The sequence below is a fragment of the Microcebus murinus genome, chromosome 21, assembly GCF_040939455.1.
Source record: "Microcebus murinus isolate Inina chromosome 21, M.murinus_Inina_mat1.0, whole genome shotgun sequence".
Lineage (NCBI taxonomy): Eukaryota > Metazoa > Chordata > Mammalia > Primates > Cheirogaleidae > Microcebus > Microcebus murinus.
Window position 1 is genome coordinate 21,729,013 of NC_134124.1, and position 26,678 is coordinate 21,755,690.

A 26,678-nucleotide genomic window follows, 5' to 3' on the forward strand; every position below is an offset into this window, starting at 1 on the left:
CCCATTTCTACTATAAATAGAAAGAAATTAATTGGCCAACTAAAAATATATAGAAAAAATTAGCTGGGCATGATGGCGCATGCCTGTAGTCCCAGCTACTTGGGAGGCTGAGGCAGAAGGATCACTTGAGCCCAGGAATTGGAGGTTGCTGGGAGCTAGGCTGATGCCACGGCACTCTAGCTGGGGCAACAAAGTGAGACTCTGTCTCAAAAAACAATAAAATTTAAAAAATATTTCAGGAGGCCTGGCATAATGGCTCACACCTGTAATCCAAGCACTTTGAGAGGCTGAGGTGGAAGGATCACTTGAGGTCAGGAGTTCAAGACTAGCCTAGGCAATATACTGTGCCTTTATCTCTACAAAACAAAAATTTTTTAAATATTATCCAGGTGTGGTGGCACACACCTATAGTTCTAGCTACTCAGGAGGCTGAGGCAGAAGATCGCGTGAGTCCAGGAGTTCAAGGCTTCAGTGAGCTGTAATAGAGCCACTGCATTTCAAGGTGATAGAGCAAGACCCTGTCTCTAAAATAAATAAATACTGCAAGAAAAAAAATAGATGAATCAAAATAAGTAATCGTTACTAATCCTAAATCTAGATGACAGGTAAATGTAGACTTGCTTCAATTCTATTTTATCTGTACTTGAAAAAAAATTATTTGAACTCTTTTTTTTTTTTTTTTTTTTTTTTTTTTTTTTTTTTTTTTTTGAGACAGAGTCTCGCTTTGTTGCCCAGGCTAGAGTGAGTGCCGTGGCATCAGCCTAGCTCACAGCAACCTCAAACTCCTGGGCTCGAGTGATCCTTCTGCCTCAGCCTCCCGGGTAGCTGGGACTACAGGCATGCGCCACCATGCCCGGCTAATTTTTTATATATATATCAGTTGGCCAATTAATTTCTTTCTATTTATAGTAGAGACGGGGTCTCGCTCTTGCTCAGGCTGGTTTCGAACTCCTGACCTTGAGCAATCCGCCCGCCTCGGCCTCCCAAGAGCTAGGATTACAGGCGTGAGCCACAGCGCCCGGCCTGAACTCTTTTATTAAAGAAAATTTCAAACACACAAAAAGGTAATCCATGTTAAATGAATTCCCTTTTACTCATTACCCAGGTTCAACAATAATTAATTGGTGGTAAATGTTGTTTCCTCCATTTTACCTCCTACTTCCCCACCCTTAGATTATATAAAACAAATCCTACACTTCTATCATGCCATCCATAAATATCTTAGTATGAATCTCTAAAAGACAAGGACTTTTTTTAAACATAACCAAAATACCATTACCATGTCTAAAATCATTCAACAATAACTCCTTAGTATCAACAAATAAGTAGTATTTAAATTCCCCTAATTGCTTTATAAATATTTTGTTTTGATTTTTATGGTCTGTCTAAATTAGGATCAAAGTAAAATTAGTAACTGGAGGCCATTATTCTAAGTGAAGTATCTCAGGAATGGAAAAACAAATACTGCACCTACTCACTCATAAATGGGAGCTAAGTGATGGCTACACATGGTCATACATAGTGATATAATAGACTTTGGAGACTCAGAAAGGGGGAAGGTGGAAAGGGGTGAGGGATCAAAAACTATCTATCGGGTACAATGTACACTATTCAGGTGACAGAGACACTGAAGCCCTGACTTCACGATTATACAATTCATCCCTGTAACAAAAAACCACTTGTACCTCCTAAATCTATTGGAATAAAAAAACCCCCAAAGTATATTAGTATATTGCAATATGCCTTTCAAAGTTCTTTAATCTATAGGTTCTCCCTCATCTCCTTTTCTTTTTCTTTCAATTTTTGTTGAAAACCATGTTGGTTGTCACGTAGTGGTTCCCTCGGTCTGGATTTTGCTGGTTCCATTCCCATAGAGTCGTTTAACATGATCCTCTTTCCCCCTATATTTTTTACAAATTGATCATAATCTATAAACTTGGTAAGATTAAAATTTGATTTTTTGTCATAGCTGGAGATGTGATTTTCTGTCAGGAAGTACATGTCTGATGGTTTCTCTTTTGTGATGTTCAGAACCATTGGTGATCATCGCCTAGCTCTACTAAAATGCTTGAAAATTTTCATTATACAAAAATCAAAAAATAAAATTTAACACTTAATAATAGAAAATGCAAATAGGAAAGAGGTGGCCTTATGTTTACTAACATGAAAATAAGTGAGATATATTGTTACATGAAAAGAACAAGTTGGGAAACAATGCATAGAAAAACCCCCTGTATAATGACAATGATGTATATTACATATATACAGAACAAAATCTTTAGGCGGTGGGTGTGTGGGTATATGAACAGTGAAAGAAGATTTTTAAACATTTTCTCTATACTTCTGTATTGCGTGAATCTTTTCCAAGGAGAATATATTCATGTATTAGTTAAGATGGTATGTCAATTAAAATAATACTTAAATAGAATAAGTAATTGACCAGTATATGTTTAGAGTGGAAGCTAATGGGAGCTTTGCTTTCTACCATCTCATCCCCTGGTGTTGGTGAGGCTGATCAGAGAACTGATCTTATACCCACACGTGGAGGCAATTAGGCAGTGCTAGACAGTGCCCTACTGCCACTAGAAATGGGTCAATGGGGCTGAAGGGAAAGTTGAACTTCCATCCCATTACTTCACTGAGGCAGTAAGACTCAGTGCCTCTCCTTTTTCAGGGTGGTATTGGCACAACCTAGTGGGAATCTGCACATCCACGCAACCCTTTGCACTATACCTCACAAGAGGACTACCTGCTAAAAAATAATAATAATAACAAAATTAAATTAAATTAAAAAAAATAAGACTAAATAGCATCAAGAATCCCTTAAGCTAATATCCAAGGTTTCTAAGATACAGCCAAAGACCAGTCAACATGCTAAGAATCAGGCAAATTACAAAATGCAGGAGAAAAGATAACCAACAGCCCTTGATACCAAAATGAATCAGATGTTAGAATTTTCTGACAAAGATTTTAAGGAAAGTCATTATAAAAATGCTTCCAAAAATAACTGCAAATTCTTTTGAAACAAATAAAAACTAGAAACTATGAGTAAAGAAGTAGAAATTACAAAAACAAACCAAAGGGAAATGATAGAATTCAAAAATATAATAGGTGAAATAAAAGCTTGGTGGATAGGCTCAGTGCTCGAGTGGAGATGGTGAGGGACAGGAAAAGTCAACTTGAGGACAATTAATAGGATCGACCCAATGTGAACAATGGAGAGAAAACACACTGGAGGGGGAGAAGAGGGTCTCAGTGACTTGAGGGACTAAAGAAAGAGCTAGCATTCATTTCATTGGAGTTTCTGATGGGGTTCAGCTGGGGGGTTCTCATTTGGGATCGCTCATGCAGATGCTGGCTGGGGCTGCAGTCATCTGAAGGCTCAGCTGGGCTGGACGTCCAAGATGGCTCCCTCCCACAGCTGGCAGTTGATGCTGGCTTTTGGCTGAGAACTCAGCTGTGCTGACAACCAGGGCATCTACCCTGCCTTTCCTCCTGGTTTATGCTACTATCATCATGGCAGCTGAATTCTGAGTAAAAGCTTCAAAAAGGGAGCACCTCAAGAACAAGTGCTCCAAGAGGTGCAAGTGGAAGAGGTAAGCCTTCTTACTACCTAACTTCAGAAGTCCCATAACATCATCTCTGCCACATTCTGATGCGCAAGCATCACTAAGACTAACCCAGATTCAAGGCAAGAGGAATTAGACTTCACCTGCCAATGGGAGGATACTGTATTAGTTATCTATCACTGGTAAAAAAAATATCACAAATATGATGACCTTAAACTGCACACATATATTATCTCATAGTGTCTATGGGTCAAGAACATGGGCATGGTTTGGCTGGATCTTCTGCTGTAAGGTCTCTTACAAGCAAGCAAAGAAGGTCTCAGTCAAGGCTGGGGTCTCCTCTAGAGGCTCAAGTGGCAAAGGATGCACTCACTGCCCACTTGGCATGACTGTTGGCATAACTCAGTTCCCCATGAGCCATCAGACAGAGGACCTCACCTCCTTGCTGCCTGTCATCCAGAGTTCTGGGTCTCTCCATATGATGGCTTACTGTATCAAAGCCAGAAAGAGAGAGACCCAATAGACAAACTGTTAGCAAAACAGAAGTTGTGGTCTCATTTGCTGTAGTCTGTTGGTGAGAAGGAAATCTCTAGTCTGGCCCACACTCATGAGTAGGGGATTTCACATGTGAATACCAGGAGGCCAGGTCGCCAAAGGTCATCTGAGAGTCTGCCTACCACAAGTACAAAAGAATTCGGGGCTGTCTGTAATCTACCATGGCGGTTTGCTGCTAAACACCAAAAGAGAACTGACAAATGTTCGTATATTCAACAATGTTTACTGAGTGCCAGCTACGTGCCATCCAGGGGATGAATAAGACACAGTAACTGTCCCCCAGGCAGTCACGGGACAGTAGGAGAGAAAGACCTTTGCACACGGTGCATTGTGATGAATGCAAGAACAAAGACACATACGATGTATTGAATGGCACAGAGGGGGATGCAGAGAAGACTGTCAGGAAAAGGAGAAGTCTGGACAGGGTATGGACAGGCCAATGGGAGTTTCCGAGTTCCACGAGGTTATGCTAAGCAGTAGAACCAGAACCTGCAATGGAGCAAAATGAGAAATAGCATCTCGTGTTGAGAGGCTGATGAGACTTTTGGCTTGTCTGGAGGATAAGGTGAAAAAAAACAGGAAGAACCAGGGGTTGACGGCAGGGTCACATTAAGATGCATCAGTTCTGTAGGTGCTGAGGTTAAGAGTCCCAAGCAGGAGGAAATATGACGCATATGCAGGGGTTGTGTGGACAACGAACTGAAGGGGGGTAAGGGAAGAAGGAGTGTGGACGGGGAGGCCATCGCAGTCATCCAGCCAAAGCTAACCAAGGCCTGAACTGAGGGCACAGCGGGGGGAATGGCAGGCTGCTGATGGATTAAAGGCAGTCAGGGAATATGATCGACAGGCTGTGCTCATTCTTTGTAGCGGATGGAAAAAGAGCTTTGGGCAGGAATGAAGCAGGAAAGAAGGATCTAGGGTGCATGGTTTCTAGACTAGAAGCTGTTTGTGGGAATAGGGGCTAAACGATGTTAAGTTCAGGTCTGGACACAGAAGGCTGCAGCTGCCTGTGAGACACTCAGCTGGCAGTTTGCAACTGGATCTGAAGCCCAGGAGAGAGATCTGACTGCAATAGAGATCTGGGGGTCTCACTAAAAGAAGATGTCTAGAAGGAAGCAGGCAATAGATTGAGGACATAAACACTTAAGGAGGCAGGAAAAGAGGATCCAGCCACCACTGCTAAGAACAAGTGCAGAGGGGTAATTGGTACCAGGCTAAATGGCACCACTCCCTGAGAGCAAAAGGGAAGAGAAGTTGAGAGAAAGATGGTCTGTCTGGTCAGTGGGGTCGAGTATAGCAAGGATTGAGAAACAGCCACTGCACTTACATTGAACTTTTGCCTGTGGCTTCATTGCAAGGGTGGAGCCAGAAGCCAGACTGCATTTATTTGAGGAGTAAATGGAAGGCTGGGAAATGAATATTTGGAACAGAAACTTTGTATCAGAAGGAAAGAGAAAGGGGAGCAGCTAGATGTCATTAAAGGGTCGAGGGAAATGTTAGGAGCTTTTGTCATTTCATTTTGTTGGTTAAGGATGTGGGCATTTGAACATGCTCACAAGCAAAGCATAAGGTGCCAATAGAAGGCAGCAGGTAGGAGATACAGTTGAGAATGGAATTTGTCTGTGTCAAGTGATCTCATAAAATTCTCATATTCATGATCCTTGTTCAAAGCCCGGATACCCGCAGTCTAAGCCATTCTATTCATGTAAGTGGATCCCACTAAAAAAAAAAAATTCCTTTCTCTTCCAGTGTCCAAGTCACACATGCCCCTCTACCAATTAATTCAAGTCTTTTTCCTACACGTGAAAAAATGCTTAACATCATTAATCATTAGGAAACTAGAAACTAAAGTTTTTGAGGTGTATTGCACACACCATAAAATTAAGCCATTTAAAGTGTTTTTAGTATATTTACAAAGTTGTACGACCATCAGTACTAATATCAGAACATTGTCATTACCCTGAGAAGAAACCCCTTAACACCCAACAGCACTGAGTCACTCCCTGTTCTCCCCTCTGCCCAGCCCCTGGCAGCCACTAGTCTACTTTCTGTGTCTGTATTTCCCTATTCTGGGAATTTTCTAGAACAGTACCTACACTATATGGCCTGTCATGTTGGGCTTCTTTCGGTTAGCATAAAGTTTTTCAGGTTCATCTATGTTGTAGCATAAATCAGTACTTCATTTCTTTGTTTTCTTTTATTTTTTCATTTTACAAAGACGGGGTCTCACTCTGTCACCCAGGCTGCAGTGCAGTGGCATGATCATAGCTCACTCACTGCAGCCTCCAACTCCTGGACTCATATGATCCTCTCACCTCAGCCTCCTGAGGCTAATTTTTTTATTATTATTTTTTGTAGAACAAGATCTCACTATGTCACCCAGGGTGGTCTCAAGCTTCTGGCCTCAAGTGATCCTCCCACCTCAGCCTCCCAAGTGGTTCATTTCATTTTATGACTAATATTCCATTATATAGATATACCATATTTTATTTATCCATTCATCAGTTAGGAACATTTGGGATGTTTTCATTTCCTTGCTTTTATGAATAATGCTACTATAAACATTTGTGTTTAAGTTTTTGTATGAATATATGTTTTCAGCCCCCTTAGGTATACACCCAAGGGTGGAATTGCTGGATCATGCAGAATTGCTATATTTTATTTAACTTTTTTGAGGAATGGCCAGATTGTTTTCCAAAGTAGCTGCATCATTTTACATTCACAACTGCAACATAGAATTTCAGGTTCTCCACATCTTCACCAACATGTTATTTTCTGTTTTTGTTTATTTTTGTTTTTTTCTTAATTATAGCTACCCTAGTGGGTATGAAGTCATACTCTTTGTGGCTTCAGTTTCCAGTACCCTAATGACTAATGGCATTAAGCATTTTTTTCATGTACTTATTGGCCATTTGTATATCTTCTCTAGAGATATGTCCATTCAAGTCTTTGCTTATTTTTACTTGTTTGCTTTTTGTTGTTGTTGAGTTGTTAGAGTTCTTTATATGTTTTAGATAATAGACTTTTTTTAAAAAAAAATGTAATACTGTTTATTTGACTTCAAAAACATGTCAGCACTCCAAATACAAAAAATAACAGAACGTTGCAAATGTGTTTAAGTACGGAAGGTTCTTGAACTTTCATTGATGCAGTGGCTTTTCCGCTTTGCTGACAATGAAGAGTGCTGCAGTTTGCTTTAAAACAAGCAATTTTAAAACTTCTGCACTTAACAAAAAAAAGAAAAAAAAAAAGAACCAAACACTTCTAATGCCAGCTGACCCCCTTTGCCCACAGCCAGAAACAGCAGCAGAATGTGATGTTGCTATATACAAAAACAAGACAACCTGAAGCTAAATGGATGCCGGCTGCAATGCCAACAGGTCCAGCTCACAGTGCACACCCCGAGCTACGGCCCCTCCAAACAGCGTCCATCTCCATAGCCTCAATGCCAAGCAAGGCACAGCAGGAGTTGGTCTCCGTCGTTTTGCTCTTTTTACAAACTACATATATGTACAGTTGATAACTCGGGATTTCTAGCCAATAACCCCATAGTTAGCAACACCTTACAAATTAAAAAAAAAAAAAAATGCCAGAAACATCTTTAAATGCCAACAGCAAAGTGCACAGAGTGAGGAGAACATGAGAGTGCCTTTTCATTTTAAAAATGTTTAGAAATATGTACAACTTCGATACAGTTTCAGAATGCTCCAGACACCCATGGCCACTTTATGTAAACCACTGACGATTCCTAGAGCACTTTAAGATATGACTGTAACCCAATTTTGTAATTAAACCTAACGAGGCCAATAGACATTTCTCAAGGAAGAGAGGTGTCAATTACGGCCCTCCCCTACTCTAAGGTATTCGAGACAGATAAAGAGTTTTTTATTCATCCTCCTCCTCCTCCAACTCCTCCTTCTCTTTCTCCTCATCTTCTTCATCTTTCTCTTCCACCTTTTTCTGGGCAATGTTAGCGGGACCCTTTGCGCCATCAAACTTCCTATTAGACGCATAGTCAGCAAATCTTCCTCATATTTCTCCTGCAGCTTTGTAACCTTAGTGATGAAAGGTTGCTTTTCACTGTCACTTACATTATTCCACATCTCACGCAGCATTTTCGGCACATCTCCAATAGAGATGCCAGGATTTGTGGATTTGATCTTGGGGCAGAATTCTGAACAGAACAGGAAGAATCCAGATGGTGGCCTTTTGGGGGCCTTAGGGTCCTTCTTCTTTCCTCCCTTAGCTGGTCCATAATCCTTCATAATAGACTCTTATCATATATACAAACTGCAAATATTTTTTTCCCATTCTGTGTTATCTTTTCACTTTCTTGATAGTGTCCTTTGATGCACAAATGGTACTTTACACCTTGATAAAATCCAACTTATCTATTTTTTCTTTGGTTCTTCATGCTTTTGGTGTTATAGCTAAGAAACATTTCTTAATCCAAGGTATCTGAATATTCACATTTAGGTTTTCTCCTACTTAAAATCTTCACAATGCCCTGTATGTTAAATGCTTCATAAAAATTTGTTAAATTTTGTGGCTAGGTGTGGTGGGTTGTGCCTGCAATCCCAGAACTTTGGAAAGTCAAGGCAGGAGGATCACTGGAGGCTTAGAGTTTGAGACCAGCCTGGGCAACATAGCAATACCCTCTCTCTACAAAAGAGGGTTTTATCTTTATCTCTCTATAAAGATTTGTTGGGCCAGGTGTGCTCACACCTGCAATCCTGGCACTCTGGGAGGCCGAGGTGGAAAGATTGCTTGAGCTCAGGAGTTCCAGACCAGCTTGAGCAAGAGCAAGACCCCGTCTCTACTAAAAATAGAAAAATTAGCCAGACATCATGAAACTTAGGCACGTCTTGGCTAAGGTGTACCCTACAAACACCAGGCCTGGCCACTCCCTTTGGAGGAGTGAATCACCGTTATGCCCTACAGAATTGCCGCCACAGAATTGCAGGTGGGGACCCACTCAGGTTCTGTAGCCATAGCCGTGGAACCCCAAACAGTCACTCCTCACAAAAGAGAGTTTCTCTCGGGTGTCCGCCTGGCTGTGTCCCTCTCCGGAACTTAGGCGCCTCTTGGCAAAGGTGTACCCATATAAACTCTGGGCCTGGTCACTCCCTTTAGGGCAGTGACTCACCATTATGCCGTGTGACGCCACCACAGAATCGCAGGTGAGGACCCACTCAGGTTCCGTAGCTGTAGCCATAACCCACAAATGGTCACTCTTCACTCACTCAGACAGGCCAAGGTTTCACGGTCCCGCCCTGGGAATTCCCTGCCCTCAGGAGGTGACCGTCTGACAGGCCTGACTCTGACAGGTTCGGGGACCTTACCTGGTCCGATGACTCCAGACCTGATTTGACTTGTCCTTCCCTCTGGCGAGTCCGGGCGAATTCGGGCCCCTGAGGCCGGGGGAAGTTCCCAGGAGCGGAGATACTCCACAAAATGGCGGTTGGCGCCAGTTCACTGCTGTCGCTGAGGTCCCGCCCATCGCCTGCGGTGCCAGTCCCTGAACCGGTGGCTTCAAGGGGCCAGCGAGGTCACTTTTCCCGGTCAAGGAACCAAAATGTTACAGCAAGTGTTACAGCGGGTGGTCCTGAGGACAAACAGAGCGGCACTCAGAGAGTAGGTCTCACCACCAAATTCTGAGCACCATCTACCGGATTTTTTCCAGTTTTATTAAGTTGGGATGGTCCGAGGGGTAGGATATAAGGTGTAGGTTAGTTGATGTGTCACGCAATAGGTTAATATTATGTTGATGTGCCAGGCAACAGACTTAGTGTTCTGCTGATGCCAGGCAAGAGACTAATTGATAGGCCAGAAAACAGGTTAATATTATGCTGATGTGGGTCTTCCAGAAAAAATGGGGTCTCTAGTGCCTGATGCATTAAATAATAGGAGGTTTCCCTTATCAAAACAGTAAAAGATCGGGAATTGCCGGGGATTTGGGGAGAGGAAGGGATGACTAGGTGGATCTAGGATGTTTTTAGGGCAGTAAAACTATTCTGTATGATACCGTAATGGTGGCTATATGCCATTATGCATTTGTGAAAACCCATAGAATGCACAACACAAAGCATACACCCTCATTTATACTATGGACTTCAGTTGATAATGAAATGTCAATGATGGATCATCATTTGTAACAAATATGGCACACTGGTGGGGGATGTTTACGATGGGGAGACTTTGTGTGTAAGTGCTGGGGTGGGGAGGGTGGTTATGTGGAAACTCTCAGTACCTTCTGCTCAATTTTGCTATGAGCCTAAAATGGCTCTAAAAAAATAAATGCCACTAAGTAATGTGCAAATCCGTCATCATGGAAGCATTTTTTGGAGCCAAGCAGAGTGGCACATGACTACAGTCCCAATATACAGGAGGTTGAGGTAGGAGGATAGCTTGAGCACAGGATTTCCAGGCTGCAGTGAGCTATGCTTGCGCCTGTGCTATGCCACTGCACTCCAGCCTGGGCAGCATAGTGAGATCCTGTCTCTTTATTAAAAAAAAAAGAGTACTTTATTGCTCAAGCAGGTGCAGGGACTGCCAGACACAGCAAGCCCCATCGCAGCTATCCACAGCACAAAACAAAAGAGGTTACCCTGGAGCATTTCCTCACAGTCCAAAGGGGACTTTCTTCTCTGCTTATTTGTACAGTTTGTGGAGGGAAACATTTAGGTTTTAGGAGATGCAGAAACAAAGTCAGCTAAACAGCTGCGAACCAGCTTCGTGGGAAGCTTTCCAAAAGCATGGCAGCATTCAGACTTCTTGTTCCAGGGCTACCAACAATACAATGCTGTTGTCATGAAAGCTAGACATATGACAGATCGGTAGTCACCAACCTCTTGCTCTTTTCCCTTCTTGGTTGTTCACCTGCAGTAGCCTATTGTTGATAGCTCCCTGTTTTATTCTGTGTCTTTGATGTCCTTCCAGAGCACTTGACATACAGAACGTGAAACATGCTGTCTGGCATCTCCCTTCCCCAAGTCTCTCTAGGTCAGCAGTTCTCAATCCCTTATCAGAAACCACCTGGGGAAATTGAAAAATAATGATACCTGTGTCTCCTACCTCTTGAGATTCTGATTCAATTGGCCTAGGCATGGGTAGTTGTCCAACCTTTCCAGGTGATTCTAATGTGCAACCGTGGTTACAAATTACCAGTCCTGGAGAGTCACTGAGGTTCACATAGACTCCTCTGATCCAGCCATATAAGTAGATTTGTAAAAGGACTTTTTTCTTTTTTCTTTTTTTTTTTTTTTTTTTTTGAGATAGGGTCTCTCTGTCCCCCTGGCTAGAGTGGTATCATCATAACTCACTGCAACCTCAAACTGTGGGCTCAAGTGATCCTCCTGCCTCAGCCTCCCCAGTAGCTGGGACTATAGGTGCCCCCTCAGCCCCACATAGTTGGCTGCCATTACTTTTACAGTAGGTGGAACAATCGATTTTGCTATGTTAGCTCCTTAGAAAATCTGATGTGATCAAGAGTCAAAGAAGAAAGAAAGTCTTGGGAAGATAAATACCCTGAAACCCTCCGAAACTGTGAGTGACTGATGAAAGAAGACCTTGATCAGAGGGAGATCAAATGACAAATTATCATTCCTTTCCTTCCAGAAAGCACTGTGAATCTAGAAGAAACATTGACAAACTAGACCATAAAAACCAGTCTAAGTGTTTATTCTCTACACTTTTTAGGGTTTTCCTATATTTGGGGGATTTCACTGAATAATCTTATTTAGCCTCAAAAGGGGCAGCACAACACGAACACAGTCCCCCACAAATAAAGTTTTTGTGTTCACTTTTTGAGATTTCCGTCTTAAATAAGTAGAAATGAAGGATTATCATGTATGCTCTTATTTCTACATATTCTCTCATGAAATCTGAATGGTTTTTTTTAAAGGTAAAATAAGTTGTAGTCATTTGCTTCTTGTCATTTAAACAAACAAAAATTCTAAGGTCTCATCTGTCATACTTGATCAGAATCTTTAGGAGTGGGGCCCAGGAATCTGTTCTGTATTTTAACAAGCTCCCCGCTGAACTAATCTATTGCCTCCCCAACTTCAGAAATCTACATAACCTTTGCCATATTCACATTGCCCTTTTGCTATTATTCACTCATATTATTTTACATTAATGAACTTTAAAGTTTTAGTTATCCTAATCAATGTCCATTAAATCATGGATTTGAAGCTTAAAAAAAAAAGATTCATATCACAGCCTGAGCAATAGAGTGATACCCCCATCTCTACTAAAAATAGAAAAAATTAGACAGCTGTGGTGGCATGCACCACAGTCCCAGCTATTAGGGAGGCTGAGGCAGGAGGATCACTTGAGCCCAGGAGTTCAAGGTTGCAGTGAGCTAGATGGTGCCACGGCACTCCTGCCTGGGACACAGTGTTCCCCTCCACCATCACCAAAAAACGGGGGGAAAGGAGAAAAAAATGCACATTAAAATACATAGCTATTTTAAAAATCCATTTGTGGACCAACTAAAGTCAGCTGTTACACCACCCCACCACTGCCTCTCAGAGCTGCAAGTTTGAGCCCAGATCAGTGAGAGCCGAACTTTGGTGCCCTTTCCCTCCTCTTTCCAAGATCCCTCTTCTCAGGCCTTGGTGCCTCTCACAGCCCTGTGCTAAGCCCCTTGCTGCCAAGCTGTGCCCTTCTCTCCCTCTCCTTCCTCTACTCCTTTCTGTCACCTCAGCTAAGCTGACATTTTTGCAAGGGGCCATACCTGAACTCAGAACAGCATCACTGAAGCACATTAAAAGATGTTCATAGAAGACAAAAATGGCAACAGGCCTCTAGATAAAAGTACTGGCAGAGTTCCGATTAAAATACTTCATTCCCTTAATGCTCAATTTAAAATCAAACATAAAGCAATAGAGAACACTATAATGTTTCTAAGAGAATTCATTATCAGATCTATATCATTAAAGTATTAGCAAGAAGGTATGTTTCTATTGAATTACTGAATATAGTCTTATAGTATAGCCAAAAGGGATGCATACACATCAATGGCCATCATCAAAATGTAAATATGAACACATCTGCATACTTCTCTCGTTTCATACTTCCTTCTGCTCCTCTGCTGCCAACCTAATGAACAAGTCCTGATATACAAGGCAGGATTACATTTTTTTCCTAACAGATTCAGTTGGTGTAGTGTATTTTTGGTTATCCAAATACTCACATAGCTTTGGGATTTTCCATTGCTAAATATTCATGATGTGTGAAAAAGCATGATGCATACTGTATTATGTCAATCCCATAAAACTGGATGTTGTGTATGTGTCAGGATCTAGAAGTACATGTCCAACTGTGAAATGCTTGTGATTGTGGATGACTTTGTTCTTTGCTTCTCGTGTTTTTCAGTTTCCTATATTGCATATATTGACTTTAAAAAAAATAAAGGTTATTTTAAGGTGAAAAAAAAAAGATGTTCAAATATAATTAGGTGGTGGGTGTTAGGTTTAACCTTTAATATGCAAACGTGCTTTGTTTGCCTACAGTGGGACTCTTTTCTGAAACAGACGTGTCATAGAGCCCTTTCCACCAGCACCTGGCCAGACAGACACGCCATCCATCTCTCCACCCCTCCTCGCTCGCTGCCTTTTCCAGTCCTTGGTACACAACTTCCTCTTTTAATACACAGCTCCTTCCTGCCCCAAGCCCTTTGCAGTTCATGGATCCTTTCCACCAGATTTTCATGTAGTTGCTACTTAGACATTTCTTTTGGTTTCAACTTAAATGTCACCTCTTTCCCAGAGGCAGCCCTTGACCAACCAGCTAAAGCTGTACCACTTCCTGTCCATGCCCAGACATGCTCTACCACAGTGGCTCTTACCAGGTGTGATATTGCCCCTCAAGAGATGTCAGTTGCCACTGGAGGGTGTGACTGGCATCCAGTGGGTGGAGACCAGGCACGATCCTGAGGATCTCACAGGGCACAGGACAGCCCCCTACAACAGAGTGCTCTGGTCCCAAATGCCACAGTTCAGAAGCCAGGCTCCATTGCAATATTCTTTCTCCTAAGCATTACTCAGTACCAGAAATAATGGTTTTTGTACTTCTTCCCTGCTCAATCAGCACTCCTCCGGAACTGGAGCTCAGAGTTGTTCTCTTCTATATCCCCAGCACCTATAAGATTACATGGTACCTGCTTGACTCTCAACAAATTCTGACCCAATTTGACTTTGTCCCAGGAGTCCACAAGTTGAAGATGCCTGGCCCAAACTAACTGACAGCCTGAGAAAATACCAAGTCAGTTTTCAAAATGAAAAAAAAAAAAAAAAAAGCAACTTTTATTAATGAATGTACATACAAATGAAACAAGACAACCACTAAGAGTAACACACACTGCCACGTACTCATAACATCATTCCACCTTAACAGACACCTGGGAAAAATCGGTTCTGCTACGTCTTAAAGATGTGCAAAATTTCTTAAGTTTAAATATATGATCTTAATTCCACCAGTGTCCTAATGTCCCAAGACAGACAGTAGGTAATGGAATCTCAAGAATCAAAGACAAGAATCTCCAAGAATCAAAAAATAAAATTCAGTATGATCAATAAGACTGATATATTTACAAAGGGGAAAAAAGCATATTAACTAAATTTCTTCCCTTCCTCCACTCTTACTCATTCTGTTATTGATGAATTTTATCTATAGTATAAGATGATAGCCAAACTACTCAACTTTTTCAAAAAAGCAACAGTTAAAAAAAAAAGATACCATACAGCAAGAGACTTAAGTAACACCATTGAAATTATTTACCGAGCACTAATACTCTATCTTCTATCACTACAACGTCTACTAAGAAAATAAACCTTGCATTTACATAGTGTTTTTTACTTTTCAAAGATTTCTCACAAGAAACATTTCATTGGAAATACCACTATATACCCTACTAGGTATGGAATTGATTATATCTAATGGATGAAAAAAAATTAGGCACAAAAACACTTTGCTTTGACATCATCCGGTGTTACTGCTAAGAGTTAGGATTAGAACTCAGGGCCTATTCTTAATCCTGTATACTGCACTAAGCCCCCATATATTCTGTTTCACAGAATGCCACTAGTCACTGTGCTCACATGTTCAACCAAGTTTTGGAATCGGTGAGTTAAACAAAGTTAACCAAATTCCCAGAGCCTTTTTTTTTTTTTTTTTTGAGACAGAGTCTCACTTTGTTGCCCAGTCTAGAGTGGGTGCCGTGGCGTCAGCCTAGCTCACAGCAACCTCAAACTCCTAGGCTTAGGCGATCCTCCTGCCTCAGCCTCCCAAGTAGCTGGGACTACAGGCATGTGCCACCATGCCCAGCTAATTTTTTCTATATATTTTTAGTTATCCAGCTAATTTCTTTCTATTTTTTTTAGTAGAGACGGGGTCTCACTCAGGCTGGTCTCGAACTCCTGAGCTCAAACAATCCACCCACCTCAGCCTCCCAGAGTGCCAGGATTACAGGTGTGAGCCACTGCACCCAGCCTTCCCAGAGCCTTTAATGAGCATCAGAAAGCTCCAGGAAGGGAATGGAGAATAGGGTGACAAAAATGAACAGGTCGAGAAGGCGAGGACTTGATGGCTAGAGGGTGTGGCCCCAACATTGGGGCCCTGAGTCCATAGAAATGCAGTCCAATCTTGCCAAGTATTTCCAGGGAAGCTACAAATCTGGGCTTTAATTTCAAATCTTCAGGTTTATGCACATTATCTCAAATTCAAGAAAACACTCTGGTTTAAACAAAATGAATTTTTAGACCAGATCAGCCTGGCACCATTTGGGAAACCCAGAATACCGTGTATCACAATCTTAGTTGCCCACAGAACTTTCAGGAACCTATCAATTTCCTGGAACTCTGCAGATCAGTGTGAAAAATGTTGTCTTCATAAAGTGAGCATCCTGTACTCCTAGACCACCACTATGGCGGAGTAGCTCTGAAGCTCGAGGATGAATTACTTCAGGGTTTACTCAAATAGAAAATCAAATTAAAATCCAGCCTTAGTTCATGCAGAAATTTTTCTCTTCTGATAAATCTAGTCCTTAAAAATCTATACTTCTGAACGCTGGTATAATTATACCAGTGACTGAAGATATCCTGATAATAAACATTTGTTTAACTCTCCTGGCAAAACTAAAAGTTTAACTGAACTGTGAAAAAAATAACATTGGAATTGACTAGATATTTAAAAAGACCCGCTCTTCACTTTTCTGAAACAGTTTTAAATATAAAAGTGGTTTGGAGGAAATTTAGAATTTAGGATGAAACTACTACTGACACTTTCAAATACTATTGTATTTGCCATATAACTTTTCTAAGGCAGAAATCCTTTTTTGCCTACTCTCTCCTTTTATTCGTTTTATTTCTGCACTGCCTCATTCTTTTCTTCTTTTATTTTAGTTTAAAAATTTCATTTAGCTTTATTTGCAATTCTAGAATTGGGCAATACTTCATTCCATAAAATAGAATAAGTGATCTCTGCACTGCCTCATTCTAAAAATTAGTGTACAGAGAGCCTGGTGGCTGTTTACATGAATAACTAGCATCGTGGCACAAGTGTAGTAAAAATAGCATAAATGTGTTGAATCACATGGAAAATGATTGTTTCCCCTTACTGTCAACTTGGTCCATATTCACTGCTGTAGCTTCTTTTGACTGCTAAAATAGCTATCCTGATCCAGGATCAGGCACTTGATGCATCATATTTCCAGAGCCATGAGAAAACAAGTGTATTTGTTATGGTGAAATTAGACTCACTTCTACTTCCACATAGAGGAAATAAAAACCTTTATGATTTGAAACACTTGGAAAACTAAGAAATGTTAACATTTGGAGTTATAATATAGAAACATGAAATAATAATGAAATACATCCAAATGAAGTCTTAAATTAGATTTGCTGATTTTTATGTCCTATTCACCTCTTCTTGACAGCTTTGGGTGGCCAAGACAAAAGTTCATTTCTTCTATTCCCAATGACAATTCTCTTTGATAGAGACAGGATGAATGGGGACTTAAGAGAACATGCAATTCTAGTGTTCACGTTTGAGAGACAGCACTGCAATGATCAGAAAGATTAATTCAGTTTTAGGATAAAATATTAGGAGTGTATTAGCAACGAGGTTGACTATACACAGTTTTGAGCTAGACTCTATCCAGTATCACTGACATGTTGGAATACTGCATGAAACAGACACAGAGAAATGGTCCTTGAGTATGAAAGAAGCCTGATAGGGTGATATCTGGTCACAGTCATCTGCAGTCACGGGCACAAAACCTCAAAGAGCACCACTGGGTCTTAATCTGTGACGTAAGGATTATCGTCAATAATGTAGATATTGTCTTCTGCTGGGAGTCGCCTTTCAGCTGCATGTTCCAAAGCTCCAATTTTAGAGTCATTCAATGAAACCATACTGCAGAAAGAATTGAAGAATAACATGAGTAGGAAAAAAAGTGGACTACTTCTAAAGTATGAGAAGCATTTTTGTTTATAATTAGGACGACTGGGTATTTGTGACTCTAGGAGTCCTTCATACAAACTACGAAATCAATAGAGCCTTCTGGAGTTGTGAGAAGTGTAGCCCTGAGTATTGCAGAGAAGTCTGTATAATAAGCACAATCTAAAAAGCATTCAAAAAACTCAGACTGGTGTCTTTCAGAAAACTCACATAATAGAATACAAAAATGAAAAATCTAAAGACAGATATCTGACATCAAAGTAAGTTACTAAATCAAGATGCATATTTTCAAATGTGGTTGGCCCAGAACCGGTTGACTGGTGTTTTTTTTCCAACTGTGGATTGTGATTCTTTAGAGAGTGTTGTTAAATCTACTTAGTTATCTCCATCCTATATTTAAGAAAAAAAACATAGAATAGAAAAATACTGAATGTAGTAAAATAGCACCGTTTCACACATGTATACTGGATCATGGTGTTCAAAATTTTACTGTGTCTCATGGCCAAAGTTCAAAGGCTAGGGTTAGATTATTTTATAGCACACACACTCACACAGACCAAATGTACAAAAATGTCAGGCATTGGAGATTAAGAGATTAATATTTTGGAGAGAGCTATTGGTGTTTTGTGTGCTGGCCTTATACATCAAATTACGAGAGGGGCTTTAATGCAGTCGCTTGGAGAGCTTGTTCTGTATATCACGTTATTTGAGGGTAGTCAGTGTACTGATGTGTGGGCTTTATAGAAATAAGTAGAAAGAGTAGACGAACAACTCATGGAAGAAAGCAGCCTTCCAAGTTTAACTTGTGTGGCATTTTGATGTAGCTGGTTGTTTCAAATCTGCATATAGTGACTATTTCCATTACCAAATCTTGGCTCAAAAAATATGGAACCTGAATCTTCATCCAGCCACAGATGAAGAACATGCCAACACTGAATGTATTTAAAAGAACAAGAGAGATAAAGTTCCTCGATTGTCCTTAAATGCGTCAGTTAGACATGTGTGAAAACACTTAGTTTAGGTGTCAATAAGCTTAAATGAGTCAGTGTGATGTAACGGCCAAAAAGGTAATGTCATGAGAAAATACTCCTTCAGTGGTGCATTTTTTTTTTTTTTTGCCTTTTGATACTTTATGTTTTCTACAATATTTCCTTTATAATTAGATGGGAAAAAATGAATCTTTAAAAAAAAAAAAAACTTGGCAGTGCAAGAACAAAAATCAAGTAACTAAAAGAATGGAACATTTCTTTTTCACTTTTCAGAAACAGTTAATCAAATCTACTTAGGAGCATGGGCTCCAGAGATAGAGCCCTTTATACACTGTGAGCTTGACTTTAGAGGCCCCTGAACATTTCTGAACCTGTTCTCCAATCTGTAAAGTGGGAATAGTGCTCGCTTTATTGCTGTGAAGGGCATGATTGCAATAACAAAAGCCAACATGTATTGAGCACTTACAATGTGCTGGGCACTGCTCAAAGAACGTTCTGTGGATGGCTCAGGTAATCGGACGAAACTTAACTACTCGGACGTAGTTAAGTCTGTGTGTGAACATCCAATGAAGGAGAACGAGGATTGATGCAAAGTAGCCTAAGAGGGATAGATTTTGAATCAAAGAAAGTCCTTGCTTAAAGCCCAACTGGAACTAAACAAAGCAGGCTAGCTGGCTTTAGAACTAAGTAGTTGTCTCCTGCCATTTACAGGCAGTGGGGCCGACTGGGACCAATAGCCCCATGGCAGAGAGGCAGTAAAGGGGATTTAAGTTTTAACTGGGTTGCAGGGTAGACTGAAAGATCCTCACCAAGATAGTAAATTCAAGTGCCTCCATGACCAGACAACTAATATAAATGAGTGGTGCAGCAGGGGATGATGGGAGCTGGCAATGGTGCAGCAGGGGATGATGGGAGCTGTAGAGAACTGGAGGCATTTGCCCTACCTCAGTGCTTTTGCACTTCCTGCCCTTTCAGCCAGGAATTATCTTCTTCCTAATCTTCTGTTCCCTCAGGGCTCACTCAAACAGCCCTTCACCCTGCTCTATAGACCCCATTGTGTTTGTCTGAAATCACCTAAAAGGACCATGTTTATTCGCTTATATGTTTTCTATCTGTTTTGTTCATCTCTTTGGATTATTATCAGTACTCAATAAACACTCAGCAAAACAAAACATTGAACAAAATAAAAGAACAAACCCAAACAACTCATTCCATGCTCAGCCCCATCAAGCAAAATGTGCAATTTAGTTCTCTTGCTCTAAGAGGGGAGGACTGAAGTGTTCCCCCTGTGCCAGCCCCACCACAGCTCTGGGGAAACACAGAACGCGGAAATATCACTGGAAGGTATGAACAGCAACGGAGGTGCTCATTCATCTAGCTTTTCAGGATCCAGGATATAAAATAGAGTTTTTAGAAGAAAAAGTGGAAAGAAATAGAAATCTCTCTTTATCTTACTAGAGTAGGAACATCCAATGGTGTTGACACAAACACTTTCAAGCTCACCTTAGTTGTGGCATCTTCTTTCTGATGTAGAAACACTCTATATTGGGAGGACAGGGAGAAGTTGAAGAAACAATTAAACATGACAGCAAGAGTCCATACTATCTTCTTCCAACCAAGTATATTATTTCTGTTGTTACTCGGACCCTTCCCTGGTAACTTCAGGTAACCCCTTCCCATATCTATTTTTGAATCTGTTGAACCCAGACAATCCCTGTTTTGTTCAGAATCTCATCTTCACAAGTAGTTTGGTGTTCTCATCCACACACCTTGATTTACACTAATATGACTGTTACATTTTCTTCCAGTCCAAACACTGAGAGAGTTTTCTGATGGGCTGCTGGAGACCAGGCATTAACCAGGACTGACACAGGCCATGCCAAGGCTCACGCCTATCGAAGGATACCTTTTCCAGACTTTTGCACTACCAGTCACCCCCTCCTTAAGACAGCAATAAAGGGTTGCTTTAGGTAAGGAGGAAAGCATATTTGAGGTTATTGGGGATCAGAAAACAATGCCTCAAAACATGCTGCTTTGGATTTCAAACTAAGAGCACCTGGGGAGCAGTGAATGCAGGGAAGGGCTTTCTCTGAAGTTCCCTGCTCTACTTCTAGGCCACATCTTCCAGATTTTCAATCGTTGTGCATCCCTCCCCCAGAGAAATGGGTGCATATTACAGGAAGGTAGACTAGAGGTGACAACATACCCACAGCCCAGAAGAACTTTGTCCCAGGTTATTGTCTGTTCTTTGGGCCCATTTGTCTCCCCTACGAATCCTTTACTCTTCCTCTAAGATTACCTATACCCTCCACTTCCCTCTCCCTCATGGAGAGGGCATTTAAGCTTCAGCCATTGGGTCGTTTGAGTCTCATTTTGTGTGGCTCCTGTGCGCATGTGCACGCAATATGCATGCCTTTTCTCCTGTTACTCTGTCTGCTGTCAGTTCACTTCAGCATACTCAATTATCAAACCTTCAGAGGGAAAGTGTGAACTTCTCTAAAAGGTGTTTTACCCAATTTCTAAATAATCATTTTGACTGACCAAGTTCTAAATAAAATAATTAGGTGGAAACTTCCTCAGATTTGCTAGGCATACTCGTAATTTTCTAACTCCGCCCAGGAACAATGAAACAGATCAGTAATAGGTTCAAATACAGTGTCTTGCAAAATAGCCATTTGTGGGCTGGGCGCGGTGGCTCACGCCTGTAATCCTAGCACTCTGGGAGGCTGAGGCGGGAGGATTGTTTGAGCTCAGGAATTCGAGACCAGCCTGAGCAAGAGTGAGACCCCGTCTCTACTTAAAAAATAGAAAGAAATTAGCTGGACAACTAAAAATACATAGAAAAATTAGCCGGGCATGGTGGCGTATGCCTGTAGTCCCAGCTACTTGGGAGGCTGAGGCAGGAGGATTGCTTGAGCCCAGGAGTCTGAGGTTGCTGTGAGCTAGCCTGAGGCCATGGCACTATACTTAGGACAACAGAGTCTTAGGACTGTCTCAAAAAAACAAACAAACAAAAAAAAAAACACAGCTATTTGGTTCTTTTATGGGAGGCAGGTTACACACACACTCACATACACGATTGGCAGAAGAGAGATATGAAGCCCTGGATGGTTGCTTTTTGAAGATTTTTGTTCTAGTTGTAGTCTTGCAACCAGTTCCCCTCTCAATGTTTCATTTGCCTCTTCTGCCAAATGTCCATTGTAAAACTTTGGAACCATATCAACCCCACAGGGAAAAAAATTAGATTTTGAGGGGCATAGAAAACAAATCTTATCTATTACAATGGTGTGTTGCTTTCCAAATCCCAACCCTACCCAACAAATACTTATTTCTTAATACAGATCGCCCTCCATATCCATGAGTTTTGTACCTACAACCAACTAGTTGGTTCAACCAACTACAGGTTGAAAATATTTTTTAAAATAATAATACAGATAAAAATACAGTATAACAATAACTTACATGACATTCACATTGTGTTAGGTATTATAAGTAATCTAGAGATGATTTAAATTATATGGGAGGATGTGTACAGGTTATTTGCAAATACTACATCATTTTATATAAGGGGCTTGTATATCCATAGATTTTGGTATTTATGGGTGTCCTGAAACCAATCTCCCAAGAATACTGAGAAATGACTATATTTAATTTAATTCTCTTTAATTTAAGAGAATATAATTTTTCTCTGTAGGGGGCCAATAAATAAAAAATAAAGGTTAAAAAACAATGGTGTTGAAATCAACCAGGTGGGAAGGGGGAGGAGGGGAGGAGTAAATTCACACCTAACAGGTACAGTGCACACTATCCAGGTGATGGGCACACTTAGAAATTTGACTCAAACTGTACAAAAGCAATTTATGTAACCAAAACCTTTGTACCACTGTAATACTCTGAAATTAAAAAAAAAAAAAAAATGATGTTAAGGGGAAAATCCACTATAATATAAGCTCCATGAGATTTATAAAGATTTATGATTGAAAGGATCTTTTCTATTACTAAATACAATAATGACAGTTTAAGATTGCTGTGCACTTACCATGTGCCAATCACTGTTCTCAGTGTTTTGCGTGTACTAATGCATATAAAACTCGCATGCCTCTTGACATAGATGGTGCTACTATATGCGTTTTACACATGAGGATTTGGGGACATAGGGAAGTCATGTGATATCAAAATCACATACCCTATGGAGCTACTTGAACCCAGGAAATTTAGCTATAGAACCTTTGCTGTGGACCCTTAGGAACAATCTTGAAATGACTTACTTTTGGTGATGATAACAACCAAAGCAGCAAGCAACACCAAGGCAGAAAGGGAGAGTCCAACATAGAGTCCCTCACTGGTGGCAGTGCTCATCCACATATTTTCTGCTGGGGACGCTTGCTAAGGAAACATCAGTAGATTGAAAAAGCATCTTGTTAGAATTATGGATAGAAAACATTTCCTAGAATAACTTACTCAGCCACATTTATCTTTACTGGACCTTAGCTACTTCTGGAACACAAAAGTAAGACCAAATGATATGGGGTTATAACTAATGGTGAAATTCTAGGAGAATTTGAAATTCAAAATTTATTTTAGGATGATGAAAATGTTTTGTATCTTACTTGGGGATGTATTTATATAGGTGTATATATTTGTCAAAACTAAAATGGTGTTCTTTAAATGGGTTTGTATGTATTGTATGCAAATTATGTTTTTAAAGTTAACAGGCTGTTTTTATGATATTAAAAACAGGAAAAAAACCAATTTCTGTTCATAATAAGTTGATTTGATGTGATATTATATGAATGTGTTCAGTTATTGAATTTGGTCCTTATTTACAGTCCTTACTTGTTTTTTCAAATATAATTCAAGATTCTACATCTATATAAATAGATTTGAAAATAGCTGCTCACAGACATGGCCCTGATTAACAATTAAATGGTATGCAATCATGCAGAAATGTAGAATTGTATTTATTTTTTTATTTCAGAATTGTATAGGGGTACACACATTTTCATTACATAATTTGCTCGTGCATGTACAGTTTGAGTCAAAGTTACAAGTGCACCGTTCACCCAATTAGTGTGCATTGTACCCATTAGGTATGAATTTACCCATCCTCTCCTCCCCCCCACCCCACCTACTTGATTTTCCTTGAGTTTTACTTCCATTATGTGCTCATAAGTGCTGATCATTTAGTTCCAATTTAGTATTGAGTACATGTGGTGTTTGGCTTTCCATTCTTCCCATACTTCACTAAGAACGGTCTCCAGTTCCATCCGGGTTACAAAAGAAACTAGACCACCATTTTTCTTTATTGCTAAGTAGTGCTCCATGGCATACATATACCACATTTTTACGAATCCACTCATGTATTGATGGGCACTTGGGTTGGTGGGACTGCAAACTAGTACAACCTCTATGGACAGTAATATGGAGACACTTCAAAGAACAAACAGGAGACCTACCATCCATTTGATTCAGCAATCCCACTACTAGTTATTTATCCAAAGGAAAAAATTTCATTTTATAAAAAAGACACTTGGTCCCGAATGTTTATAGCAGCACCATTCATAATCACAAAGATGTAGAATTGTATTTAAAGCCCTGGTGCAGATCACAGGAGATCGTCACCTTCTGGAAAAACCCCGAATGTGCCAGGCATCATTCAAGGCCCCCTCTCACAGCTTAGCTCTGCTCCTACAGAGAACTCACAGGGGAAATAGTTTAACAGAATGGACGTAGAGGATTGGAGAGAAGGCTCGAGTGTCTTCCTGTGTTAAGAGTTTAATCTCTGGAGTCAGAATTCCAGCTCTTCTACTTAGTCCCTGTGTAACCACAGACAGGTTATTGAGCCTCTCTGAACCTCTGTTTCTTTGTCTATAAACAGCAGATTCAATAGGGCTTTGGTGCTTTTTAGGTCCTTCCCGATACAACACTATGAGGCTATAGGCTAACAACATTTGTGCCATTCTTGCTTAGACAGCCAGAGCCTGGGAAGGGAAAACTGTGCTGTTATCACCTTACGCATGGGGAAGGCTAAGGGCATGGGGGACGGTATAAACTGGGTAGATGGAGAATGGGGTTTCAGGAGGCTGGCTTTGCTTTCATTTTTTAAATTATATGATACAAACACTACATGTTTATTTTAGAATGTGCAGCTAAGCATACAAATAGGAAAAATAAAATCAACTATAACCCTAACATTGAGAAACAAGCACTGTTACCATGTGCTTTATATATCCTTCTAGAATTTTTCCTTATAAAATATATAGTATTTTAAAAGTTGCTTCTTTCACTGAACAATGTAACCCATGTCAGTAAGTGCACTGCAATGATTACTACATTCTTAATGGCAATATATGGACATGCTTAATTGACTAATTAATCTCTTACTATTAAACATTTAGGTTGTTGATAACATTCCCATGATTATAAACAACAGTAATGAACATACTCTCTCATGTATTTTTATGTATTTGTTCAATTTTCTCCTTAAGACAGGGCCCAGGAAATTGACCTACTGGGTCAAGATAAATGCTGCATGTTTTCAAGATACCTGGGAGACATCTTGGTATCTTCAGGGTCAAGGTACAAAAAGCCCACAGTTTCTTGCTATTGCCTGTCTTGAAGCTTCTAAATTGCTTCTACTTGCAGCTACACATACATGTTCTGTAGGTAACCAAGGCCATGAACAACCTCAGCATTCGGAGTGGCTTTTTTTTAAAAAATTCAGCATAAGTCTGGTCATAAGGCAATCCGTTAAATATGTATACTGTGGCAGTTCTGATATTTAGCCAGTATGTACAAATTCAGCATGCATCCATCAAATCAATCAGTGCCCATGTCGTACAAGTTGTTAAAATTTTTAATGTCACTCCTATGTAGTGGTGCTCTCATTGTCACAAAGGTATACAGCATAAGGCTATTTGATCCTACGCTAATTAGCCCCACTTTGCCTGAGCCTTTCTGAATTTCTCTTACAATGGCCATGTTGTCATTTTTCACAACTTTCTATTAGAAGGATTATTCTCATAACCTCAGGCTGTTTATATTTGTTGCTTCTAAGAGTTACTTGAACATCCTAAAAGGCTAGCTGTTTCTCCCAGGAGTCAAAAGAGAAGGCCCTATTGATTAATTTGTCTAACTTATGTGCAAAGTTTAAACTTTTATGAGCCTCAGGAGACTGGGATCCCTTAGACTTTTCTCAAGCTCACTGTGAAAAAAATATGAGAACATTTTAGAGAATCACAGTTGTCTAAGACCTTGGCCAGGCGTAGTGGCTCTTGCCTGTAATCCCATCACTTTGGGAGGCCAAGGCAGGAGGATCACTTGAGGCCAGGAGTTTGAGACCAGCCTGGGCAACATAGAGAGACCCTGTCCCTACAAAAAAAAAAAAAAAAAATAGAAAAATTAGCCTAGCATGGTGGCACACGCTTGTACACCCAGCTACTCAGGATGCTAAGGCAGGAGGATTGCTTGAGCCCGGGAATTTGAGATTGCAGTGAACTATGGTCCCACCACTACATTCTAGCCTAGTGACAGAGAGAGACCCTGTCTGTCTCTTTTACAGAGAGAGAAAAAAAAAGTTGTCTAAGACCTTACTACCTTTGAAAGTCACATATGGGTTGGTTTATATATAGAAAAAAAAATCAACAGTGTAGAGAAAATTTTGTAGAAATCAAAATTGGTAGAAATCAAATTTTCTACAAATCTATATAAAATGGCTATTGGGTGGGGAAAAAGATATTAGAGGACTTACCATTTAGCAAGCACTCTTTCACTTACATTTTATTATTGTTTGGGATGGCCTCCATTCCACCCCACCAAAGCATGTTGTTTCTCTAATAACTGAAGTCCTTTTGAGTATTTTATGTTAACTTGCTCTCCTTAAATTGGTTCATTATTTTTTTTTTTTACCAAATTTTTGGTCAGGGGAATGTCATTGTACTGTGTGTGTGTGTGTGTGTGTGTGTGTGTGTGTGTGTGTTATTCAGTAAAATACCACTTATTGGGCATCATTAACAAACTGGACAACCTAAATAAACTTTTCAAATTAAAGCATCCTATTTAAGAGTCAAAAAAAATTTTTTAAGAAGAATAAAAGTCTATGGGC

The 26,678-nt window shown here is 40.3% G+C and overlaps 1 protein-coding gene across 4 annotated transcripts in view; it reads right to left on the bottom strand.

The window, feature by feature from the left end:
* Positions 1-8,877: 8,877 nt before the first annotated feature.
* HAVCR1 (hepatitis A virus cellular receptor 1) overlaps positions 8,878-26,678 on the bottom strand; it is a 33,820-nt gene continuing 16,019 nt past the window's right edge. For 3 of the 4 annotated variants that reach the window (XM_020283654.2, XM_020283653.2, XM_012781597.3), the window contains 3 exons: positions 22,843-22,960; positions 20,078-20,114; positions 16,947-17,540 (listed from right to left, as the gene is read on the bottom strand). In XM_020283654.2, coding sequence (XP_020139243.2) covers positions 17,426-17,540; positions 20,078-20,114; positions 22,843-22,960 — 270 coding nt within the window. In that variant the 3' untranslated portion in view covers positions 16,947-17,425. Of the gene's footprint in view, positions 9,730-16,946; positions 17,541-20,077; positions 20,115-22,842; positions 22,961-26,678 lie in introns of those variants that run through there. The other variant, XM_075996247.1, reaches the window with a different exon arrangement.